General features: G+C 40.4%; 1 protein-coding gene across 1 annotated transcript in view; it reads left to right on the top strand.

Annotated features, from left to right (window-relative positions):
- The window catches only part of PGGT1B (protein geranylgeranyltransferase type I subunit beta), a 64,395-nt gene extending 41,825 nt beyond the window's left edge, over positions 1 to 22,570 (top strand). Inside the window, exons 7-9 of the mRNA XM_040444262.1 lie at positions 7,546 to 7,730; positions 14,303 to 14,411; positions 20,763 to 22,570. Of these exons, the coding sequence (XP_040300196.1) occupies positions 7,546 to 7,730; positions 14,303 to 14,411; positions 20,763 to 20,944 (476 nt within the window). The 3' untranslated portion in view covers positions 20,945 to 22,570. The remainder of the gene's footprint in view (positions 1 to 7,545; positions 7,731 to 14,302; positions 14,412 to 20,762) is intronic.
- The last annotated feature ends 239 nt before the right edge of the window (positions 22,571 to 22,809 follow it).

The raw sequence follows: 22,809 nt of genomic DNA, 5'->3' as shown, positions 1-22,809 counted from the left end.
GTGTTAACGGGCACTCTGGCTGAGGGGAGATGTTACCAGTAGGGGAGACTGTGGAACAGACGCTGTTGTTCCCGGGCAGTTGGGATTGCATTCGCCGAGACAGGAAACCGAGGGCCGCTCAGACATGATACTCTTTGACAGATCCTGTCAGGAAAAAATCTTGCCGAGTCACGCTAGGCGTGATTTTAAGTCTGTGTGACTTGAATAGGATTACACCCATCAAGATCATCAGTCATGGACCGTGGTTCCAGCCAGAAAGCTTACATCTTTCTTTTCTCTCTAAAGTTTTGGGTTGGAGACCCAAAGCCCTGGAGGAGGGCGTCCCACTCAGACAGCCACAGTGTGTTGGTGTCCTGTGAGTGGGCTCCAGGTATGCCGGGATGCTGCTCCCTCCACCTTTGGGACAGCTGAGCCGAGCTGTGTGTCTGGAATCTCCAGCAAGATGGCCTTTGGCCAGGAGCCCCTCTTAGGGCACCGCAGTGAGCCTACAACAGTGTGTCTACATAGTGCAGCTACACAGTGTGTCTACGCAGTGAGCCTACCACATTGTGTCTACACAGTGTGTCTACGCGGTGCGCCTACACCATGTGTCTATACAGTGTGCCCACACGGTCTACCACAGTGAGTTTACACAGTGCATCTACACAGTGTGTCTAAACAGTGAGACTACACTGTGTCTATGCAGTGCACCTGCAGTCTACCATAATGCATCTACAATGTGTCTGCACAGTGTGTCTATGCAGTGAACCTACACAGTGTGCCTACATAGTCTACCACCGTGCGTCTACACAGTGTGTCTACCACAGTGATCCTATACAATGAGCCTGTATAGTGAGCCTACACAGCGCGCCTACACAGGTCAGGTATTACCGTGTTCTTGGTGTGCTGTGAGGTTAGATGGTGGCTGTGGCTTTCCTTCCCTGCTTTCTGTTCCTTCTCTGCGCTGCAAAAACTCTTCCTCAGAAGTCAGCCTACAGTTTGGCCGCCCTTCTCGTCTTTATCTTCTCCCTTCTTCTTTCTGTTAATCTTTTTAGACTAGCAGTCCAAATACACTATTCACCTTTCTACACGAGTGGCTTGTTCTTCAACCTTCTGTGTAAGCCTTCAGCAACTTTGGAAGTTTCTCATTTAAAGTCTTGAGTGGTTGAGCTTTCAAACCATTGTCGCCTTCTCACTCCTCACCTTGTTTGTTGAAGCCCCGGGAGCTGTCAGCCTCTCCCCTCCTTTCTGGAAGCATACGCTCCAAGTGCCTGGCTTCCTCACAGGCTGTCTCTGGCTCCTTCACTGTGTTTGTGTCTTCCTCTCTCACCCGTACCTCGACCCACCTTTCTTCTTCCCTTTGAGCCATTCATCTTTCTGAATCTCCAGGTTGTTCTTTCTTGTACTTGCTGTTCTGTGTTCTCCACCCTCACCTCGAGCTTACATTTGGCTTTGTTTCATATCCCTCAAGTCTTGGCTCAGATGATTTGCTTTTAATGATCATTTTTGAGATTGCAAATCACCCACATCACATACACATGCTCTGCTCCCTATCCCCTTGTCTGTTTTTCAGTGAATTATATTTTATCGGTTTGTTCATTGCCTCTCTGTCCCCACCTGAGAACAGAGATCTTTGCCTCTTTTAGTCACTCCTTATCCCCCACATGTATAAGTGTGGCACACACTTGGATGAACTAATGGTTGGTTCTTTATTAATCATCCCTGTGCTATGGCTCCCAGCACTCTCTCTCCAGATCTGTACTGTTGCTTTGGACGTACAAGCTCCCTTCCACCGGCCTGCCAGGCACCTCTCCCTTCAGAGCACTTCATCTCAAGTTGCACACTTTTAAAACATCGTTTTCTTCTTTCACCCAAGCGTGTATTTGCTATTCAGGAATGCAGAACAGCTACTACCAGATCTGCTGGTTTTTCTGTCCGTATGAGCCAGATATCCAGAATTTGGGACGTATGATCTCATGTTCTATTTTATTTTGCTGTTCTGTTTTTTTATTTGCATTTATACCAGTTTTCCCCCATAGTTTATAATCCTTGATCTACAGAGTGGAAGGACAGGAAGTTATTATTGAGCAGCTGCTCTGTGCCAGCTACCATTTAGTCTCTTTAATCCTCACACCAGCCGTCTGAGAGTGGGAATCTTTGTATGCGATCAGAGAAGCAAAACCACCATGAGTAGTAGAGAATAGGGATTTATTGTAGGAATAAGGTTACACACAGTTTTGGAAGAGGATGGAGAAGTAAGGCCTGAAAGCGGAAGTTGATTTGTCAGAGAAAAGTCACTGACAAGCCCTCGTGAAGCCCTGGCCCAGGTGGACCATGAGACCTGGCTGGAGAATCTGGAAAGCCACATGGAGCTGCCCGAACAGGACTGTGTTAGTGGACTCCGGTGGGGGCTGCTGCTCCAGCATCTGGCTATGGGCCTCGGGTCCCCAGGGCAGGGAGTAAAGCGGACTCACATTCTGAATATTTGGGGGATGGGAGGGCGGGGGCGGGGGGCCAAGTTGAAACCTCCCAGCACCTCTGCCTTTGTCCCCCGCCTCCCTGAACCCCCAGCCAGGATAGTGGCTGCTGCTTCTCTTCCTTCTCACACATCTTACCCAGATTTCTCAGACTCCAGACCGGATAGGGAAGGGGATTCTGGGAAGCAGAATCCTGGCTTAGCCAAGTTGACATGATACCAAACCACCGCAGTAGCCATTGTCATTTTACTGAGTGTGACTTAACCTAGTAGGCTCATGTATCTGGTACGTGTCAGTCCAGATGAAACCCTGTGCTTGCTCAGCAGTGTCTGTCTTTCTTTTTTTCTTTCTTTCTTTCTTTCTTTCTTTCTTTCTTTCTTTCTTTCTTTCTTTCTTTCTTTTTTTGTTTTCTCTTTTCCTTTCCTTTTCTTTCTTTCTTTCATTATTCTTTCTTTCTTTTTTAATGTTTTTTAATTTATTTTGGTAGAGCACAAACGGGAGGGTCAGAGAGTCAGGGAGAGAGAGAATCTCAAGCAGGCTCCACACTGTCAGCGCAGAGCCTGACGTGGGGCTTGATCCCATCAATCTGGAGACCATGAGCTGAGCCGAAATCAAGAGTCCGAAGAGTTCGCTGCCCAACCGACTGAGTCACCCAGGTGCTTCTCAGCAGTGACTTTGTGCCCTCATTTTAGTTCTCCATGCCCCTTTCCAGCCTAGCTTTGTAGACCGCTCATGAGTGACCCCTGCCGTGCATTCCAGGCTGCAGAGAACACATATTCCCCAAATGTCCTCACATGCCCTTTCACCTCCGAGCTTGGCAAATACTGTCCGTCGTTTGCCTGAAGTGTTTTCCTCCACCTGCTGCTCCTCTTTTCCCTTCCCCTGAAACCTCCAGAGTTTTGCCTGTCTTCCTGTGCCTTGTTCCATTCCCTGTGTAAGGCTGTCCGTGGTATCTCATCGCCCAGCCCCGAGCAGCTGGTCCCTTTTCTGTGTTCCTTGTAACACCTGGCTCATACCATTTTCTCATGTGCCTTGTCTTCTGTGCCAGATGTCTCATTCGTGTCTGACTCCGCTTGCGCTTGTACATTGTGGTTGTCCAGTAAGTATTTGAATTGGTTGTGCTCTGTCCCTCTCTGCGTCCTGAAGCTGGGGAGGCTGAGTCTGGGCTGCGTACCTGTGCCATGGTTCATCTGCTTTTCTCCCGCTGCTGCCGAGAGCCCGTTCGTCCTGCAGACAACACAGGCACATGATATCCTTCTAGGCTGTGACCATCAGATATGATGATCCCTTCTTATCCTAGTGAGTGAGTGGCTTACGCGCTAGTACAGTTGTAGGGTAAAATGCTCTTGTGTCTGGAAGAATTGGGTTTTCCTGCTTTGCTAGGATTAAAGCTGTTTTTTTCTCCCAGGATCATAATATAAAAGTAATAGGTCAGATAAGTTAATGTGATTCCATGAGTCTTCCAGAACATCTCTACTCCTTAATCCAAAAGAGAAATACTCAACTTTTGGGCCTAATTTCACCTAAGCATTCAGTTCCCTTGAGTTTTCCTCACTTTACCTTTTCCAGGTGTTTAAGTATAAAATGGTTTAGTTACTGTTATTTATGTACCTTTTATTTTATTCCTAGCTGTGTGATTGTTAACCATCTTAAATTATGTATTTCAGAGTACGTGGATTCCTTCAGATAATTTGGTACATGCAAATAAATACTAAGAGAATGCTTAAAGTTGGGTTTTAACGCCTTATGGGAGCATTTAGTTAACTTACACCTGTTATACTGTTAAACTGTAGGTAAGTCCTAGCATCCAGGACTAGAGTCAGGAATACCTCCTTCACCCTGCCCCTGGGAGAGCTGAGGTAGATTGTTAGAGAGACCCGACCTCGGTGGTCCCTTCCATCTGTGATGTCTTGTGACTGCGGCATTCTGCACATGGTAACTATCCATGTGGCTGAAGTGTCACGCTTCAGGTGGCAAACTCGGCGGTTTTGATCTTTCTCTTTGTGTGTGTGTTAATATCTCTTGCCATAATAACCTTTGGTAAAGAAGGGTATTTTACCAAGGCATAATGAACACAACTTAACCTTTTCTTGAATTCAGATAATTATTATGAGAAGCAATTTTGTGTTATACTTTAACGATGTAATATTCTTGAAATTTTTTGAAGCTTGTAGGGTCATTGACATAACCTTATTTAGCTCTTTAGGGGCTAAATAAATAATAATTATTATATAAACAAATATATGAATATATAGGATATATAAATAAATATATAAGTAATTTAGGAAATTATGTCAAAGAGTTGACTGTTTCTCTTCTGGATTAAGGAGTAGAAATATTTTGGAAGACTCATGGAATCATATTATCTTTTTTGGCCTATTACTTTTATATCATGAATCCTGAGAGAAGAAAGAGTTTCTGGGGCATCTGGGTAGCTCATTTGGTTAAGTGTCTGACTCTTGGTTTCCGCTCAGGTCATGATCTCACAATTTATGGGTTCGAGCCCTGTGTCAGGCTCTGTGCTGTTAGCACAGAGCCTGCGTGGGATTCTGTCTCTCTGTCTCTCTCCCTCCTCCTTTCTCTCGTTCCCCCCAAAATAAATAAATAAACTTAAAAAAAAATAGGAGTTCCTGTGCCTACTTTTTTATGGTGTTTCTTAATTGACTTACTGAGATGTTATCTGGCTTTTCTTGCTGTGTTTATATCTGCCTCTAATACTCTTCTAACATAATACTTTTAATCCAGGTTTTAGAAATACTTGTTTAGAATTTTGTGTAAAACAAGAACCTCTCGGGTAAATGTTGGTAAATGAATTTTAGCTTAAAGCATAGACTTTGCAATAAGTGTTTTTGGCTACTCAGAGCTCAGACTTACTTAAGAAACTGTCATTGTGCAAAACTGGTGATTGGGCAAAAAGTAAAGAGTATTTTTACTTTGAATTGTGCCAGTTTGCTTTTAAAGAATCCTAACAAGTAATTTGGAGAGTAACAGTTAAATGCCTCTTTTTACTTTTGGTAGTTTTTTGTTTTGTTTTCTTTTGGCTTTGTTTTTAAAATTTTATTTAAGTAATCTCTCCACCCACCGTGGGGCTTGAACTCAGGACCCTGAGATGAAGAGTCACATGCTATTCTGACTGAGCCAGCCAGGCCCCCTTATTTTTTTGTAGTTAATGAATATTTGTTACCTTTTGGAGACTTTATTTTTAACGATGTAATGACACCTGAAGTCGTGGCCAGGTTGTCATGAAAGACAAATTGAAATTGGTAGGTTATTAAAGAGGCAATAAAATTAGTTGCTTAATAGGAATTATTCTAAAAGGTTATTATAAATTTGTTTTATTTTTCTAATTCATTCATGACTAACATAGATCTCTCAAGTCACTGGAAAAATTTCTGAAGATTAAATAGTATTATTGTTTTATTTTATTGAGAGAGAGGGCACAGGTGAGCGAGGGGCCGAGGTGGAGGGGGTGGTGTTGAGAGAGAAAGAGTGAGAGAGAGAGAGAGAGAAATGGGCTTCACCTGAAGCGGGGCTCGAGTTCACCCAAAGCGGGGCTCGATCTCACAAACCGTGAGATCATGACCTGAGCTGAAGTCAGATGCTTAACGACTGAGCCACCCAGGCACCCTGACAGTGACTTTTTTTAATGTGATGGCTGCCCTGAGTTTTCTAGACGGAATGCACACTTTCCGTTGCCAGAGAATGCATGCAAGCATTGTAACAGCAAAAGGAAAGTTGAAGGAGGAAAGGAAAGGAAAGGATGAAGCATATTAGAAACCATCCATCTATATTGCTGAAATTCATCACTAGCTGAAGTCGTGATAAATTGGAAATATAAGTATTTTCATATTGTTTGGACTTGACAGCAGATAGTGCCGGTGCAAAGTTGTTTCTTTTACTTTGTGGAAAAAGACTGACTTTTCAATTCCAAAGGAAAGCAATCACGTTTCCAAGTGTATTGGTTTCCTGTTGCTGCTGTAACATTTTTGCCTCAAACTTAGGGGTATAAAACAACACAAATGTATTCTCTTGCAGTTCTGGAAGACAAGTCTGAACCTCCTCTGTAGTTTAATCTCCCTCTGCCCCACTTCATAAGGACACTGTGGTTGCATTTAGGGCCCTCCTAGATAGTCCAAGACAATCCCTCCAATGAGAGATCTGTGATCACATTTGCAAAGTCCTTCTTGCCATAGGAGGTAACATTGACGTGGTCCAGGCATTAGGGCCTGGACGTGTCTCTCTTTGGGGTGCGTCCTTCAATCTACCACAGTGAATGGGACTCACTGTGCATGTCTTTCCTGATAGGCTTTTCTCCTCACCCCGCCCCCAGCACCCTCACTCAGACTTTCCTTCCTTAAATTTTTTAAGCTGAGTAGGTCTTTCTGCATATCCGCTTCTAGCTTGTCTGTGCTACATGTCATAATTTGTCCGTAGTCTCAGGCAAGTGGCACCACGGTTCATGAGCATTGGGCCATCTTCAGAGGAATTAAATCAGACTTGGGTGACAGAGACCTGGACAGGGAGGAGTTGTCCTAGGTTTAAGTTTCAGCCCTTCCATTAAACTGTGTAATTTTGAATATGTTCCTTACCCTCCCAAGTCTTTTGTTTTTCATAAGTAGAGTATTTCTTACAGCTACATATTATTTTCAGTCATTTTCTGTTTCTTCAAATTAATATTGAAGACTTCAGTGCTTTGTGGTTATTTTAAAGGTGTAATTAATTGTCTTCTAAATTTACTCGTATCTAGGGGCGCCTGGGTGGCGCAGTCGGTTAAGCGTCCGACTTCAGCCAGGTCACGATCTCGCGGTCCGTGAGTTCGAGCCCCGCGTCAGGCTCTGGGCTGATGGCTCAGAGCCTGGAGCCTGCTTCCGATTCTGTGTCTCCCTCTCTCTCTGCCCCTCCCCCGTTCATGCTGTCTCTCTCTGTCTTAAAAATAAATAAACGTTGAAAAAAAAAGTTTAAATTTAATCGTATCTGACTGTCTTCTAGAATTCTGTAACCACTATTTTTTTTTTCCTCCGGCCATTTTATACTGTTTTCCTGGGTATCTAGTTTGAAGTTTGAAGTATTGTGTGGTTTCAATTAACAGGAGGATCGACTTTTTGTGGCATTGCATCACTGTGTCTGATGGGTAAACTAGAAGAAGTCTTTTCAGAAAAAGAATTGAACCGGATAAAGAGGTGGTGTATAATGAGGCAACAAAATGGTTATCATGGAAGACCTAATAAGCCCGTAGACACCTGTTACTCTTTTTGGGTAGGAGCAACTCTAAAGGTAAGAGAAAAAAAGTCAAATTGAGAAACCTGTGCTATGTGTTGATGTAAACTGTGCTCTAGAAGGTTTGGTCTTTGTCATGTTCATTAAATATTGCTACATTCTGGGACGCCTGGGTGGCTCAGTCGGTTAAGTGTCCGACTTTGACTCAGGTCATGATCTCGCGGTCTGTGAGTTCGAGAGTCGTGTCAGGCTCTGTGCTGACAGCTCAGAGCCTGGAGCCTGTTCCAGATTCTGTGTCTCCCTCTCTCTGTGACCCTCCCCCGTTCATGCTCTGTCTCTCTCTGTCTCAAAAATAAATAAATGTTAAAAAAAAAATTTTTTTTTAAATACTGCTACATTCAGGCCACTTCATTTTTTTCTGCTGCTCAGGCAAAGCTACTCTATGTATGGTTTTTTCCATAGAGTTCATTACCTGTTGTGCTTCTTGAAAATTTCCATTCTTATAAAACTTAAGTGGCCTAGAACGTAGTAAAAAAGCGTAGGGTACAAGGTATAAGGTCGTAAGAAACTGGTTACCATAAATGGCCAGTGGTCTCTCTAGAGTAGGGCTCTGTCTGAACGTGATCCCAAAAAAGGCTTTATGGGAAGTTATTAATCTGAAAAGATAAACCATGGGTCATTTCTTTAAAAACTATTTGTGATTTTTAGTTTTTTTATCAGTTTATTTGCCTAACCCCAACGGATTGACATTTTTCTCCATCTCTTACCTTTTGTCATCCCTAATGCCATAAGGTTATGAGCCACTAAGTACCCACAAGTTTTCTCTATCTTGAAGTTGCCTTTTCGCTTTTAAAATATATAGTTTAGGGGCGCCTGGGTGGCGCAGTCGGTTAAGCGTCCGACTTCAGCCAGGTCGCGATCTCGCGGTCCGTGAGTTCGAGCCCCGCGTCAGGCTCTGGGCTGATGGCTCGGAGCCTGGAGCCTGTTTCCGATTCTGTGTCTCCCTCTCTCTCTGCCCCTCCCCCGTTCATGCTCTGTCTCTCTCTGTCCCAAAAATAAATAAACGTTGAAAAAAAAAATTAAAAATAAATAAATAAATAAAATATATAGTTTAATTCTGATACTCTGAAATCTAACAAAAGTCCATTCATCTTTTATGTAATATCCTATTTTCTAAAATTCTGAAATTCTGAAAACAGAATGATATAAAACTAAGTATATCTCCCTCTCCTCACTTCTATTGCCATTCCTCAAGTGTACCCCTTTGATTTTAATTAGGGAAAATTTCAAACGTATTCAAAAGTAGAACAGTGTAATGAACCCCTGTGTGTCCACAGCTAGACTCATCAGCTTTTGTCACAAAGCCAGCCAGTCTTATCCATATTCCAGCTCCCTTCCCTCCCCATCACTGTATTATTTTAGGGCAGATTCCAGATACCATTTTTCATGTTATCTGGAAAATTTTCAGTGTAATTCCTGACTAGAAATAACTTTCTAAGAAACAGAACTATGGTGTCATTATAACGTCTGAAAAATCACAATTCCATGAAATCATTAACTATCTAGTCAGTGATTATGTATATTTCCTATTGCGTCCCGTCAAGAGGCACATAATTTCTGTTCATCTCCCTGTGATCAAAGTGCTACAGAATCGTCAAACCTGATTTATCTACCGTAAAGTTCCCCATCAGCGTTTTTTTTTTCTTTTATGGTGGCGTACTATACATAATATATTTATCAGTTTAACTATTTGTAAGAATACAATCTGGTGGTATTAGGTATACATTCACAGTGTTATGGAACCCTCACCACTGTCTATACCCAAAACTTTGGTTATCCTCAGTATAAACTCTGTACTCGCTCCTTCCCCTAGCCCCTGGTGACCTCTGTTCTACTTTCTATGAATTTGCCTATTCTTGGGACATTGTATAAGTGGCATCACACAATATGTGCCCTTCTGTGTCTGGCTTATTTCACTTAGCATAATGCTCTCAGGATCCATCCATGTTGTAGAATATATCAAAATTTAATTCTTTTTACGGCTGATTAATATGCTGTTGTATGTTTATACCACAGTTTATTCATCTGTTGATGGACATGGTTTATTTCCACATTTTAGCTCTTGTGAATAAGGCAGCTCTGGACATTGGTGTACAAATAACTGACTTTCTTCTTTCATTTCTTTTGGATATTAGGAGTGGAATTGCTGGATCTTATGATAGTTCTATGTTTAACTTTTTGAGAAACTGCCATACTGTTTCCCACAGTGAGGGTGTGCACCATGTTACATTCCTGCTAGCGGTATATGAGGGTTCCAGTTTCTCTGTATGATCAATAACGCTTGATTTTTCTGTTTGGTTTTGGTTTTTATAATGGCCACGCCAGTGGGTGTGAAGTGGCATCTCATTGTGGGTTTGATTTGCATTTCCCTAATGATTAGTGATACTGAGCCTCTTTTGATGTGCTTATGGGCCATTTGTGTGTCTTTGGCAAAATTTTTATTCAGGGACTTTGTCCATTTTTTAATCATGTTGTTAGGTTTTTTGTTGATGGGTTGTAGGGGTTCTTCAGGCATTCTGGATATTAATGCCTTATCAAGTTCTGTGATATACACCTATTTTTTCCCCATTCTGTGGTTGCTTGTAACTTTGTTGATGTTCTTTGATGTATAAAAGTTTCTAATTTTGATGAAGTCCAGTTTATCTGTTTTTTTCTTGTGTTGCCTGTGGTTTTGGTTGTCCTATCTATGAAGCCACTGCCAAAGCCAATGTCATAAAGATTTTCCCCAGTATTTTCTTCCAAGAGTTTTATAGTTTTAGCCTTGAGTTTTAGGTCTGATGCATTTTGAGTTAATTTTTGTATATGGTATAAAAATGAGAGCTCAACTTCACTATTTTACAGGTGGACATCCAGCTTTTCCAGGACTATTTGTTGAAAAGACTGTTCTTTGTCCCATTAAATGGCCTTAGGACCCTTGTTGAAAATAAGCTGAGCATATGCATGTGGTTTTTTTGGTTTCGCTTTGTTTTTGTTTTTTTTTTGTGGGTTCTCTGTTCCTTTGGTCTGTGTGTCCCTACTCCAGTCTCCTCCTGTTTTAATTATTGCAGCTTTGTAGTAAAATTCAGAGCCAGAAAGTATGAGTCCTTCAACTTTATTCTTTTTCAGTATTGTTTGGGCCCTGAATACAGGGCACCTTGCAATCTCGTAATGAATTTGAGAACTGGCTTTTCCGTTTCTTACCAAAAAGGCTATTGACATTTTGATAAATATTGCATTGAATCTGAAGATCATTTTTGGTAGTATTGACTTTTAACAGTGTTAAATCCTCCTTTAGTGAGCATCTATTTACTTGGATCTTTCATTTCTTTCAGCAGTATTTTGTAGTCCTTGATCAGTTTATTCCCAAATATTGAATTATTTTATATGTCATTGTAAATAGAATTGATTTCATAATTTCTTTTTGGATTGTTTGTTGCTGGTGTATAAAAAAAAACCTCACCATTTTTTTTTAATTTTCTTTTTTTAATGTTTATTTATTTTTGAGAGACAGAGACAGCATGAGCAGGGGAGGGGCAGAGAGAGAGGGAGACATAGAACATGAAGCGGGTTCCAGGCTCCAAGCTGTCAGCACAGATCCTGATGTAGGGCTCGAACCCACGAGCCGTGAGGTCACGACTGAACTGAAGCTGGACACTTAACCGACTGAGCCACCCAGGCGCCCCTAGTTTTCTTTTTTTTTACAGAATCATTTTAACAGCCATTGGGGTTAACATATTTTATGTTGTTAATGTTTAACAAGAGCACAAGTGGGGGAGAGGGGCAAAGAGAGGGAGGGAGGGGGAGAGAGAGGAAAAGATGGAGGGGGGGAGAGAGAGAGAGAGAGAGAGAGAGAGAGAGAGAGAGAGAGAGAGAATATGAATCCCAAGTAGGCTCAACGCTCAGCACAATTCCTGATGTGGTGCTTGATCCCACAACCCTGGGATGATGACCTGAGCCGAAATCAAGAGTAGGATGCTCAACCAACTGAGCCACCCACGCCCCCCAACATATTTTATGTTTTAATCTAATACATTGTTCTTTTTGACGCTCAGATTGTACCATTTTTAGCCAGTTGAAGCTCCTTCATGTTGGCTCTTGAGTCTTTTGGATATGACCTTGGTACAGTCTATGACAACTTTCTGAAAGCAACCATTTTTAAGCATCTTTAAATTTTTTAATTCTTACGGATATCACCATAGCTTTAACTATTTAAAAAAAATTTTTTTTTTATTGTTTATGTTTGAGACAGAGACAGAACATGAATAGGGGAGGGTCAGAGAGAGGGAGACACAGAATCTGAAGCAGGCTGCAGGCTCCAAGCTGTCAGCACAGAGCCCAACGTGGGGCTTGAACCCCCAAAGTGAGAGATCATGACCTGAGCCGAAGTCGGACACTTAACCGACTGAGCCACCCAGGTGCCCCAGCTTTAACTTTAACTGATTTCTTGACTTGTCTTTAGACATTATCTTTGATTCCTCACATGAAAAATGAAGATGTAGCCTTCCTTTTTTAAAACAAATTGTTACTGGTTATTTATTTTTTAGTTCTGAACCTTTTCCTCTTTGCACCTTTTAATTCTGTCATAGTACCTTTATTTTTATAATGTCAAGTAACATATTTTATTCAGCAACAATAATCACATATTTTATGTTTTGCCTGTAGGTTGATTACAAAATTTGAAAACTAAAGGGATGGCCCAGTCTGTTCAGTGTCCCCAACTTTTGATTTCAGCTCAGTTCATGATCTCATGGTTCATGGGTTCAAGCCCCCATGTGGGGCTCTTGCACTTGACAGCATGGAGCCTGCTTGGGATTCTCTCTCTCTGACCGAGCCTCTCTCTCTCTCTCTCTCTCTCAAAATAAATAAACTTAAATAAAATAAAATTAGAAAACCAAGAATCAGCACTTACTGTGACCATGTAAATATTGTTTATTGCTGAACCAAGTACAGTGTTAGGATTATATAGTTTCTTCTTTTTATGTAATGACATATATGCCACTTGATGGAAAATGTTTCTAGCTGGTGGATTTCTTTTTTAATGTTTACTTTTGAGAGAGAGCGTGTGCATGAGCGCATACAAGCGCAAGTGGGGAAAGCGTGGCGGGGGGGAGGACAGAGGATCCAAAGTGGCTCTGTGCTGACAGCAGTGAGCCCAGCCCAACGTGGAGCTTGAACTCAAGAACCATGAGATCATAAGCTGAATTGAAGTGTGACCCTCAGCCAGCTGAACCACCCAGCCCTAGTTGGTGGATTGTATAGAGTCTGTTTCCTTACATTGTATTAACTAAGTTAAAAGAGTGAATAAGTATGTTTCTTATTTGTATCATAATTGTTCTAGGCTTTGTTTTTCTTTTTTTGAGAAATGCTTCTTTAATCACTAATATCTTGTATGGCTCTCTGATTTATTAACATACTTTCAGCTGCTTTGTGTCTTACAGAAGTTTTTTGAACTCCCTTGCTACTACTCCACCCCCACCCCTATTCATGGTTTGATTTATTCTTTTTTTTCTATTTAATGGGATCTTGAGAGAGATCACAAATACATGTCCTAAAACTTAAAGCTACATAGTTTTTGTTTTTGTTTTTTTTTAACGTTTACTTATTTTTGAGAGAGAGAGAGAGACAGACAGATGGTGTGAGGAAGCGAGGGGCAGAGAGAGACGGAGACACAGAATCTGAAGCAGGCTCCAGGCTCTGAGCTGTCAGCAGAGCCCGACATGGGACTCGAACCTGCGAACCGCGAGATCATGACCTGAGTCGAATCGGACACTTAACCGACTGAGCCACCCAGGTGCCCCAAGCTACATAGTTTTTTTTTTGATGCTAAAATTACACTTCCTGATTACAGAGCTTTAATTTTTTACTACTCTCAAAATTGTCCATAGCACCTGGTTAATAATTTCTGTTGCTCTTTTTTGAAATATTTTTGGTTTAAGTTACTACCAGTATATAACAAAGAGCCTACCATAAGAATTGTAAAAGCCTATCATAAGAATTAAAATATGGGTACATAAAATTGCACTTTTAAGATGACTGATTAAGGGGCGCCTGGGTGGCTCAGTCAGTTGAGCATCTACCTTTGGTGGGGATCCTAATCTTGTGGTTCATAGGTTCAAGCTCCGCATCTAGCTTGCTGCTCTCAGCCTGGAGCCTGCTTGGGATCCTCTACCCTCACCCCACCCCCACCCCCACTCCCGCCCTGCCGGTCTCTCTGCCCCTTCCTCTCTCTCCCTTTCCCTCCCTCCGTCTCTCAAAACTAAACATGAAGAAAATATTTTTTTATGACTGGTTAAGTTGAGCAGATTGGGAAAGTTGTGATTTGAACCTAGCTGAATGTGATGCAAAGAGATTAGTTGGGTGTGATTCAGAAGAAAATGTAAATCGTGAGTAGGTCAAGGAAAGGAGAGTAGTGATCAGATGATAAAAATGATAATGTGGTTAACTGATTCTAAGTGCTCAAGTCTCCAGAGGCCTGCTTTAAGAGCCTTAGCTAAACAAAAGTGTATTTAATTGATGTGTATCTGAAAATTGAGCCAAAGGTCAGTATGGAAGTTGCATGCAGTAAATGTATGTTTTTCCTGTCATTTCAGCTTCTGAAAATTTTTCAGTACACTAACTTTGAGAAAAATAGAAATTACATCTTGTCAACTCAAGATCGGCTCGTGGGAGGATTTGCCAAGTGGCCAGATAGTCATCCAGGTAATTGTGTATAGGGCTCTAGAACAATTTTACTTTTATTTGTTTCTTGAGTAGATAGATCTTCAGGCATCTTTGTCAGAAAGGGCATAAGATAGAAAATTTAGCCACAGTTGTAAACTTAAATAATAGTTTTTAAAAAGGTAAATTGTTTAAGTTTGGGTGAAAATGTATCATGTTGAGGGGCATAAAGGAAAGTTTGGGTTATCAAGATGTGTTGGTATCGTTTGTCTTTTTTTCCATTTCATTTACCGAACTTTTCTTTCGTTTGAGGCAGTAAGGCACATGGTCTGAATTGGCCCTGTCCGTAATGGAGGATCATTTGGTCCGTCCAGAATCTAGCTGTCACTAGAGCTAAGTAGAATAAATGCCTAAATCCATAAGGGAACCGGTTCTTATTTCTGTTCAGAAGGCACTAAATCAAAAATCTCTAATCCTGAAGTTAGGTGTCCCTCACTGTCCAACCTTTTTCTGAATTTTAGCAGATTCAGGTTATTGTTTTTAGAAGAATATTTTGCTATTCAAACTCTTACCATTCATTGTCTAAAACTCAAGAGCCACATAGATTCAGACAATGTGATATCTATCGTTTTCCAAACTCAGGAATGACGAAGTAACGAACAAAAAGATTCTTGTATTTAGTAAGTACAGTTGATCCTTGAACCACACGGGTTTGAACTGCACCTGTCCACTTACAAATGGAATTTTTCAATAAATATTGCACAGTATTGTAAACGTATTTTCTTTTTTTTTTTACTCTTGTTTATTTTGAGAGAGTGTGCATGTGCGAGAGCAAGCAGGGGAGGCGGGGGAGACAGAAAGAGGGAGGGAGGGAGGGAATCTCAAGTGGGTTCCACTCAGTGAGAAGCCCAAGTCGGGGCTCAATCGCATGACTGCAAGATCCTGACCTGAGCTGGACGCTTAACCAACTGAGCCACCTAGGTGCTCCCCTTTTTGTTATTTTCTTAATAACATTTCCTTTTCTTGAGCTTCCTTGATTAGAAGAATATAACACATAATATGTAGGACATACAGAGTATGTGTTCACTGACTGTGTTACCTATGAGGCTTTCCTGTCAACAGTAGGCTGCCAGTAGCTAACTTTTATGAGAGTCCAACTTCTATGTAGAGTTTTGACCGCACTTCTATGGTCAGTGGCCACAACTGCTACATTGTTCAAGGGTCGATTGTACTTTCAAATGGGTTCTTTAGAAATAACGGATAATCTTTATTAATAATGACATTTTTTAAAAAATGTAGATAATTCTGCCATTTCCCAAACCTAGACAGATTTCATTCTAAGCTGCATACTCTGATATAAAACAGCCTGCTCAGTTACTCCTCAGATGCCACCTACAGGCCCCTCAGACCCAGCCTGCCAACTGAGCCTGGTCTCTGTGCCCCACCCCACCTCAAAGCTTGAGTGGCCCCAGGCCAGGTTCAGGCCTACAGTTCTGCAACAGTCTTAGTATCGTAGTCTTCCTGCTTCTGGTCTAGTCCTCCTCACGTTGACACTGTGCATGCGTGTGTGCGTGTGCACATGCTTAAATGACAGGGGAAAGGCCACAGCTTTCCTCAGACTCTCAAAGGATCTCTCATGCAAAAAAGGTTAAGAACAGGGTGCCTGGTGGCTCGGTGGCTCAGTCAGTTAAGCGTCCAACTTCCGGCTCAGGTCATGATCTCACCCCGCACCAGACTCTGCTGACAGCTTGGATCCTGTGTCTCTCTCCCTCTCTCTTTCTCTCTCCCTCCCTCCCTCCCTCTCTCTCTTTCTCTCTCTCTCTCTCTCTCTCTCTCTCTCTCTCTCTCTCTGCCCCTCCCCCACCCATGCTCTGTCTGTCTCTCTCAAAAATAAACATTAAAAAAAATGTAGACATCAGTATATATATTTTTTAAAAAAAGGTTGAGAACGTCTAATCTGAACTCTTAAATCCATTAAAATCATCCAGAGATTCTTAGCTCCCTGAGTGGGTTCTTCCGCATGGCCCACAAGGGCCCTCCTGAGATCTGGCTCCTCTCCCACCTCTAGTGTTATTCTCCAGGCCTGCCTGCCCCTCCCCATTATGTTTTCACCTGTAGCAAAATTACTCTTTTGACAGCCTTCCCAAAAGTCAGTTTGAAAGTTTGTTATAAATAATTCAGAGCATTATGGATGAGCAAGTTAATAAAATATTAGCTATAAATATATGAAACTAGATACAAGGAATGATTGTTTTTATAGCATTGCAGTAGAACCATGGTTTTTATTATTAGTTTAGAATCTCTTCAGCTCATCTCCATTAATAAAACTGCTATAGTCGGAATATGTACTTGAATGAAAATAATAAATATGGGGCTCGTGAAATCAGACTTTTGTACCTGAAGCAAGCAGAAATATTTCCTCACATTCTCACTTACCTGTATTTTCATGCAAAATATGTTTTTTTTTAAGTTTGTTTTTGAGAGAGTGAGAGCTGGGGAGGGGCAGAGAGAGAAAGAAATCCTAAGCAGAGCCCACTGATGCAGGACCCAAACTCATGAACTCTGCGATCATGACCTGAGCCATAATCAAGAGTCAGACATTCAACTGACTGAGCCACCCAGGCATCCCCAAAATATGCTTTCTTTTTTAAAAATGTACAGTGCTTTTAATTTCTAAAGCAAAAGAATATATTTTCCAGTTTTATTGAGAAATAATTGACATGCATCACTTTGTGAGTTTAAGGCATACAGCATTATGGTTTGATTTACATTTATGTGAAATGATTACCAGAATAGGTTCGGCCAGCACCCAGCTTCTCATGTAGATGCCAGAAAAAAAGAAGAAAATAATAAAGGGCAAACAGTTTATTTTGTGATGAGAACTGTTAGGATTAACTACCCTAACACATTTCCTGTACATCGTACAGCAACCTTGGCTGTAGTCCTCATGTTGTACGTTACATCCCCAGTACTTACTTATTACTGGATGTTTGTGCCTTTTGACCACCTTCCTCCAGTGCCCCGCCCCAGCCCCCACCTCTGGTAAGCACGGGTCTGATGTCTTTTTTTTCTAGGAGTTTGGTGTCTATTTTTTTTTTTTTTCTTAGAGTCCACATAGAAGTGAGGTCATACAGTATTTGTCTTTTTCTGACTTATTTCACTTAGCATTACACCTTCAGGGTCCACTGATGTTGTCGCAAGTAGTAGGATTCCCCCTGGTTCTTTATGGCTGAATCAGGTTTCATTGTGTATATACTGCAAGTTCTTTGTCCATCTGTCAATGGAGTGTTAGGCTGTTTCCATATCTTGGCTCCTATAAATAATTCAGCCGTGTACATTGGTGTGTCAACATTAAGTTATTGTTTTCATTTCCTTTGTGTACACCCTCATGAGTGGACTTACTGGGTGGTGTGGTAGTTCTGTTTTTAATCCTTTGAGCATCCTCCATACTGTTTCGTGGCTGCACTGATTTACACTCCCACCAGCAGCGCAGGAGGGCTCCCCTTTCTCCACATGCACACCAGCATTTGTTATCTTTTCTCTCTTTGATGATGGCTGTTCTAACGGGAGTCACATGGCACTGTGGTTTTAATTTGTATTTCCCTAACGGTCACTGTGTCCACTGATGTCGAGCATTGGTTGGCCTTTTGTGTTTCTTCTTTGGAGAAATAACTATTCAAATCCTTTGCCCATTTTTCAGTTGAGTTGCTTGGGGTTTTTTTTCTGCTGGGTCGTATGAGTTCTTTATTTGTTTTTATAAAGGGAAATAATATTTTTAAATTTGGTATCTGTAGGGGCACCTGTGTGGCTCAGTTGGTTAAGTGTCCAACTCTTGATATTGGCTCAGGTCAAGATCTCATGGTTGTGGGCTCTGCACTGAGTGGATCCTTCTTGGGATTCTCTCTCTCCCTCTCTCTCTGCCCCTCCCCTGCTTGTTTGTGCATGCTCACTCTCTCAAAATAAACAAGCTTTAAATAATTTAGTATCTAACCATAGCTATAAATATGTTACAGTATTACCTTAAGAAAACAGAATCGATGCCATTATTTTTCATCAGGACTTGAACTATTTTGACAAATAATGTACTATTTTAACAAGTAGGAATAGGGAAATGACAGTATCTTAGAAAGCATTTCTTTTTTTTTTTTTTTTCCTATTAAATGTTTGTTTATTTTGAGAGAGCACGCGCATGCAGGAGAGAGGCAGAGAGTGAGGGAGAGAGAATCCCAAGCAGACTCTGCACTGTCAGCGCAGAGCCCAGTGCGGGACCCCATCCCACGAACCTTGAGATCATGACCTGAGTTGAAATCAAGAGTCAGATGCTTAGCTGACTGAGCCACCCAGGTGCCCCTGGAAAGCATTTCACACATAAACCTATTTGAAATACATTTTGAGTATTTACAATAAGTTTTTAAAAGAAAATTCTTGAAGCTTTTTTCTAGCAATCAGTTGCTAACTTTAACATTTGTGTAAATACTTAAATTTAATACTTTGTACAGATGTGGTAAAATGTCTCCAGAACTTGTACACTGCAAAGCATAGAAAGTCTTTGTATAGGGGCGCCTGGGTGGTGCAGTCGGTTAAGCGTCCGACTTCAGCCAGGTCACGATCTCGCGGTCCGGGAGTTCGAGCCCCGCGTCGGGCTCTGGGCGGATGGCTCGGAGCCTGGAGCCTGTTTCCGATTCTGTGTCTCCCTCTCTCTCTGCCCCTCCCCCGTTCATGCTCTGTCTCTCTCTGTCCCAAAAATAAATAAACATTGAAAAAAAAATTAAAAAAAAAAAAAAAAGAAAGTCTTTGTATAATAAATTGAATTTATCTGGAAGACCTATTCACAGAGCCCTTAGGAAAATCCTTTCTAACAAGTCTTTAAAATTAGCTTATTCTTGGTTCTAGTAGATTTAGTAGGAGATTTGACACGAAACAATTTTATATACATTTACAGAAGAAAAGGATGAACTTTTATTATGAAGAAACTATATACTTCAGCATCTGACATGCTTTAATACACATACAGATCAGGAAGTTTAAAAAAAATTTTCTCTTGGAGGTTTGAAACAATTAAGGGCTGATTCATTGGCTTTTACAAAAATCTTTTTGAGAAAAAAATGTTTTATTTTTATATTATGTGGAAAGTAGAAGATCCTATTTTATGTTACTCTGGATGGATTTTGTTTCTCTTTCAGTTGCATTTTTCCCTAGAAAAGTTCCCTCATTTTTAGACCATAAAAGTTTCCTCCTTTCTAGACAAGTTTTTAGAGTAACTATAAGGAAAATTAAATAGAACAGGGGAAATCAGATTTATTTTTTTGTGGTCTGAAAATTAGAGAAAAGCGAGCCAGAAGAAACCTAAGCAGTCTGTGAAAAGACATTAAAGAGGATTGATATGGGCCTCTGTTAGTAGAATAACTTTTTCACTGATAACTTTGAGTGAGCACAGCTGTCATTCCTGTTTTGAAAAGTAAATGATATGTTAGTAAAACATTCTCTTTAATTCTTTCGACAAAAGTTTGAGTCGGGAAGGTGTTTTTGAACATCCGTAGCTCTTGAGGCCATAAATGATGGCTTGACAGCTACAAAGTCTGTTTTTTGTAGTATTCGCATAATTGCAGAGCTCTGAGCTCTTCAGGGTCCATATAAGGCTGTCCAGCAGGCAACAGCCATGTGATTTCAGTGGCCACGTGAATGGAAGAGGGCCAGTGCCCCCTGAAAGATGGGCACCAGTAGTGAGGCCAGTATGAAAGAAAGGTTATGGTATTTATAACCACATAGAATGTGAGTTTGTTTTTACTGTCAGGTCAGACATTTTTTGAATGACTGACATTCCCCTAAATAGGAAAACTAAATATGGTACAGCATTCCAGAACGGATTATTTTGTTTAGGCTTCTTTCACTGAACACAGTATTGGGATAGTACTTACTGGTTTAGGAAATGTCAGAGGTACAATGTAGTAGGGAGGAGTATTGCTACTTACAGTCACAGGGTTATTTTCATTTTTAAGGAAATTTTTTCCTTTTATGATACACAGTTAAAGCCCCTTGTTTCTGTTTTCTGTAGTAAGTGAAAGGGAAAACCCACTAAGTGAGAAGTCTTGTAGCACGGCTCCTCTCCTTGATGTTTTCATCACAGAGGATGTTGGGAGTGTCACCTCCTCATTTGAGAACTCTTTACCTTTGTTAGTGGTATTTTCTTGAATAAAATATCTGATTTTAGTCATCTTTTTTTTAATTGGTGTTTTCAGAGATTGAGAAAGCAAATGTTTCAAGAACTACATTTAACATTTTTCTAAATTTAATTGTTATGGGCTCATAGATATATCGATGTAATACTTTGCAACATATACAAATAAGAATGCCTGTTGTAATTAAAATTTAAAAAAAATGCTTTGTTTTCAGATGCTTTACATGCATACTTTGGGATCTGTGGCCTGTCACTAATGGAGGAAAGTGGAATTTGCAAAGTTCATCCTGCCCTGAATGTAAGCACACGGACTTCTGAACGCCTTCGAGATCTCCATCAGAGCTGGAAAACCAAGGACTCTAAACAGTGTTCCGAGAATGTGCACATCTCCACGTGACTGACTTCCTTTGGGGGGTGGGGGGGAGGCAGGGAGTTTGTAGCATAACTGTAGCTCAAGGTTCAAAGCCATGTATAACCAAGTGTGCTCTTTTCTTAAGAGGTAGAGTCTCACAGATTGCGTGCTGATGTCACTTTGGAATATGGTCTTGAGCCAGTAACCTTTGGACTGGGTTTCAAGAAAATCTTTGTTGAAGTTTGAACCACAGCGGACTCTGTTGTGGTTCTTAAATGTTTATACTGTATTTCTAAGAAGTTCTTTGGGCAAATTAACTGTATGTATGTAGGTTATCTTTTTAAAAAAACTCTTCAGTGCGAATTGTATCATACTGTAAAATGGACACAAATCTTCAGAACAAGTTTATAGTTCACAGAGCGTTGATAATCTGCGGGTGAACACTTAGTGATCATTTGAAAAGCTTGCCAGCTGATGGTAAAAAATTGCTTTAATGAATGAAGTATTTAGGATTCTTCTTTGAAAACAGATGATTCCATAATTTTTAAAAAGAATGACTTATTTTGTCTTATTAAGTAAAGTGTGCCAGTAAACGTACGTGGCCTATATAAATGAAATTAACTTCATAGCAAGGATGAATAGGCTTAACTAATATAGTAATTTTCTAAGTGGACATTGATTTAAGAAGACTATTATGTAACTAAGGAAAAAATAATTTAACTGTATGTGATTGTGAATGAGAAGGTTTTGTGCTATGTGGGTCACTTATTTAGATGTTGCTGGAGTGAATAACAGGTTTGATTTTAAGTCATTATTAGTTGCTTTTCCTTTCTGGGGACAAAACAGTCATCTAGAAGGAAAGACATCTAGTGGTTTTGTTTATGTTTCTGAAATATGTGATATTGTAAATTATACTTGTACTTTTATAACAGAGTTATTTTTAGCCATTTAGATTTTTTTTTTTTAGTTTGTTGCCTCTAGTGTGTTAGTGGTTCTGATTTCACACTGACAATTTTCTAATTTTTTCAAAGCAAATAAGTAAAAATCTCAGTAAAAAAACAGAACCACTAAAGTAGATTTAATGGTGCAGCTCCATACATGGTCATTTATATTTTTATATTTTCAGGTAAGTGGAAGGGAAACGTTCTCTTTAGGGGTTAAGGACTGGGATTTTGCTTTTGTTCTTTCAGTTTTGTTTTCTTAATTCTTTGAACTACCTAATTGTAAAGGAAATGGCATAATAACTCATCTTCATTCGTGACCAGTTTATCAATAAATCACTTCCATCACTGTTGTTGAATGATGTTCAAAGATGTGAGACGAGTACCGAAATGGAGAAGATCTCTTCACTAAAGAAGCTGGGTTTAAGTTAAAGTCGTGGGGATTATAAACATTGAATTATTCTGCAACTATCAGTACAAAAACTAAATTACTAGCATTACTGTTTAGGAATTAAAATATTTAAATTTTAATTTATTTCCTAAATTGGAGGGAGAAATACTCTTAAATAATGGTCCTTCCAAAGGGAAATCTGGTATATGCTTGGAGAAATGATTATTTGTAGTTGGCATGTTTAGTCTTAAACCTCACCTTGCCAAAGTCAACTTTATTATGTTTTTAATTAGAAATAAAATCCATTTTCTGATTGTGGGGAAAATACAAGCTTAACAAGAGATGTTATCTTTCGATGAGTTATTTCAGTTGCTACTATTTAAATCCTGGCAAATTAAAACATCCCCATCTCAAACTAAGTCACTTCCTAAACATTAGAAGTTAAAATAGCATATATGATATGGCTTTAGATCTGTTACAGAAAGCCCTGATTGCTTTTTCTGAATTGCCATCAGTGGTTAGAAGGTAAGAAAGTTAGTAATAATGGTAACTGTATTTGTAAATGCGAGGGAAGTCCA

Source organism: Herpailurus yagouaroundi, unplaced genomic scaffold, assembly GCF_014898765.1.
Source record: "Herpailurus yagouaroundi ecotype Mexico unplaced genomic scaffold, PumYag 192, whole genome shotgun sequence".
NCBI lineage: Eukaryota > Metazoa > Chordata > Mammalia > Carnivora > Felidae > Herpailurus > Herpailurus yagouaroundi.
Note: the sequence above shows the minus strand (reverse complement) of the source record. Positions and strands in the feature narration are given on the sequence as shown.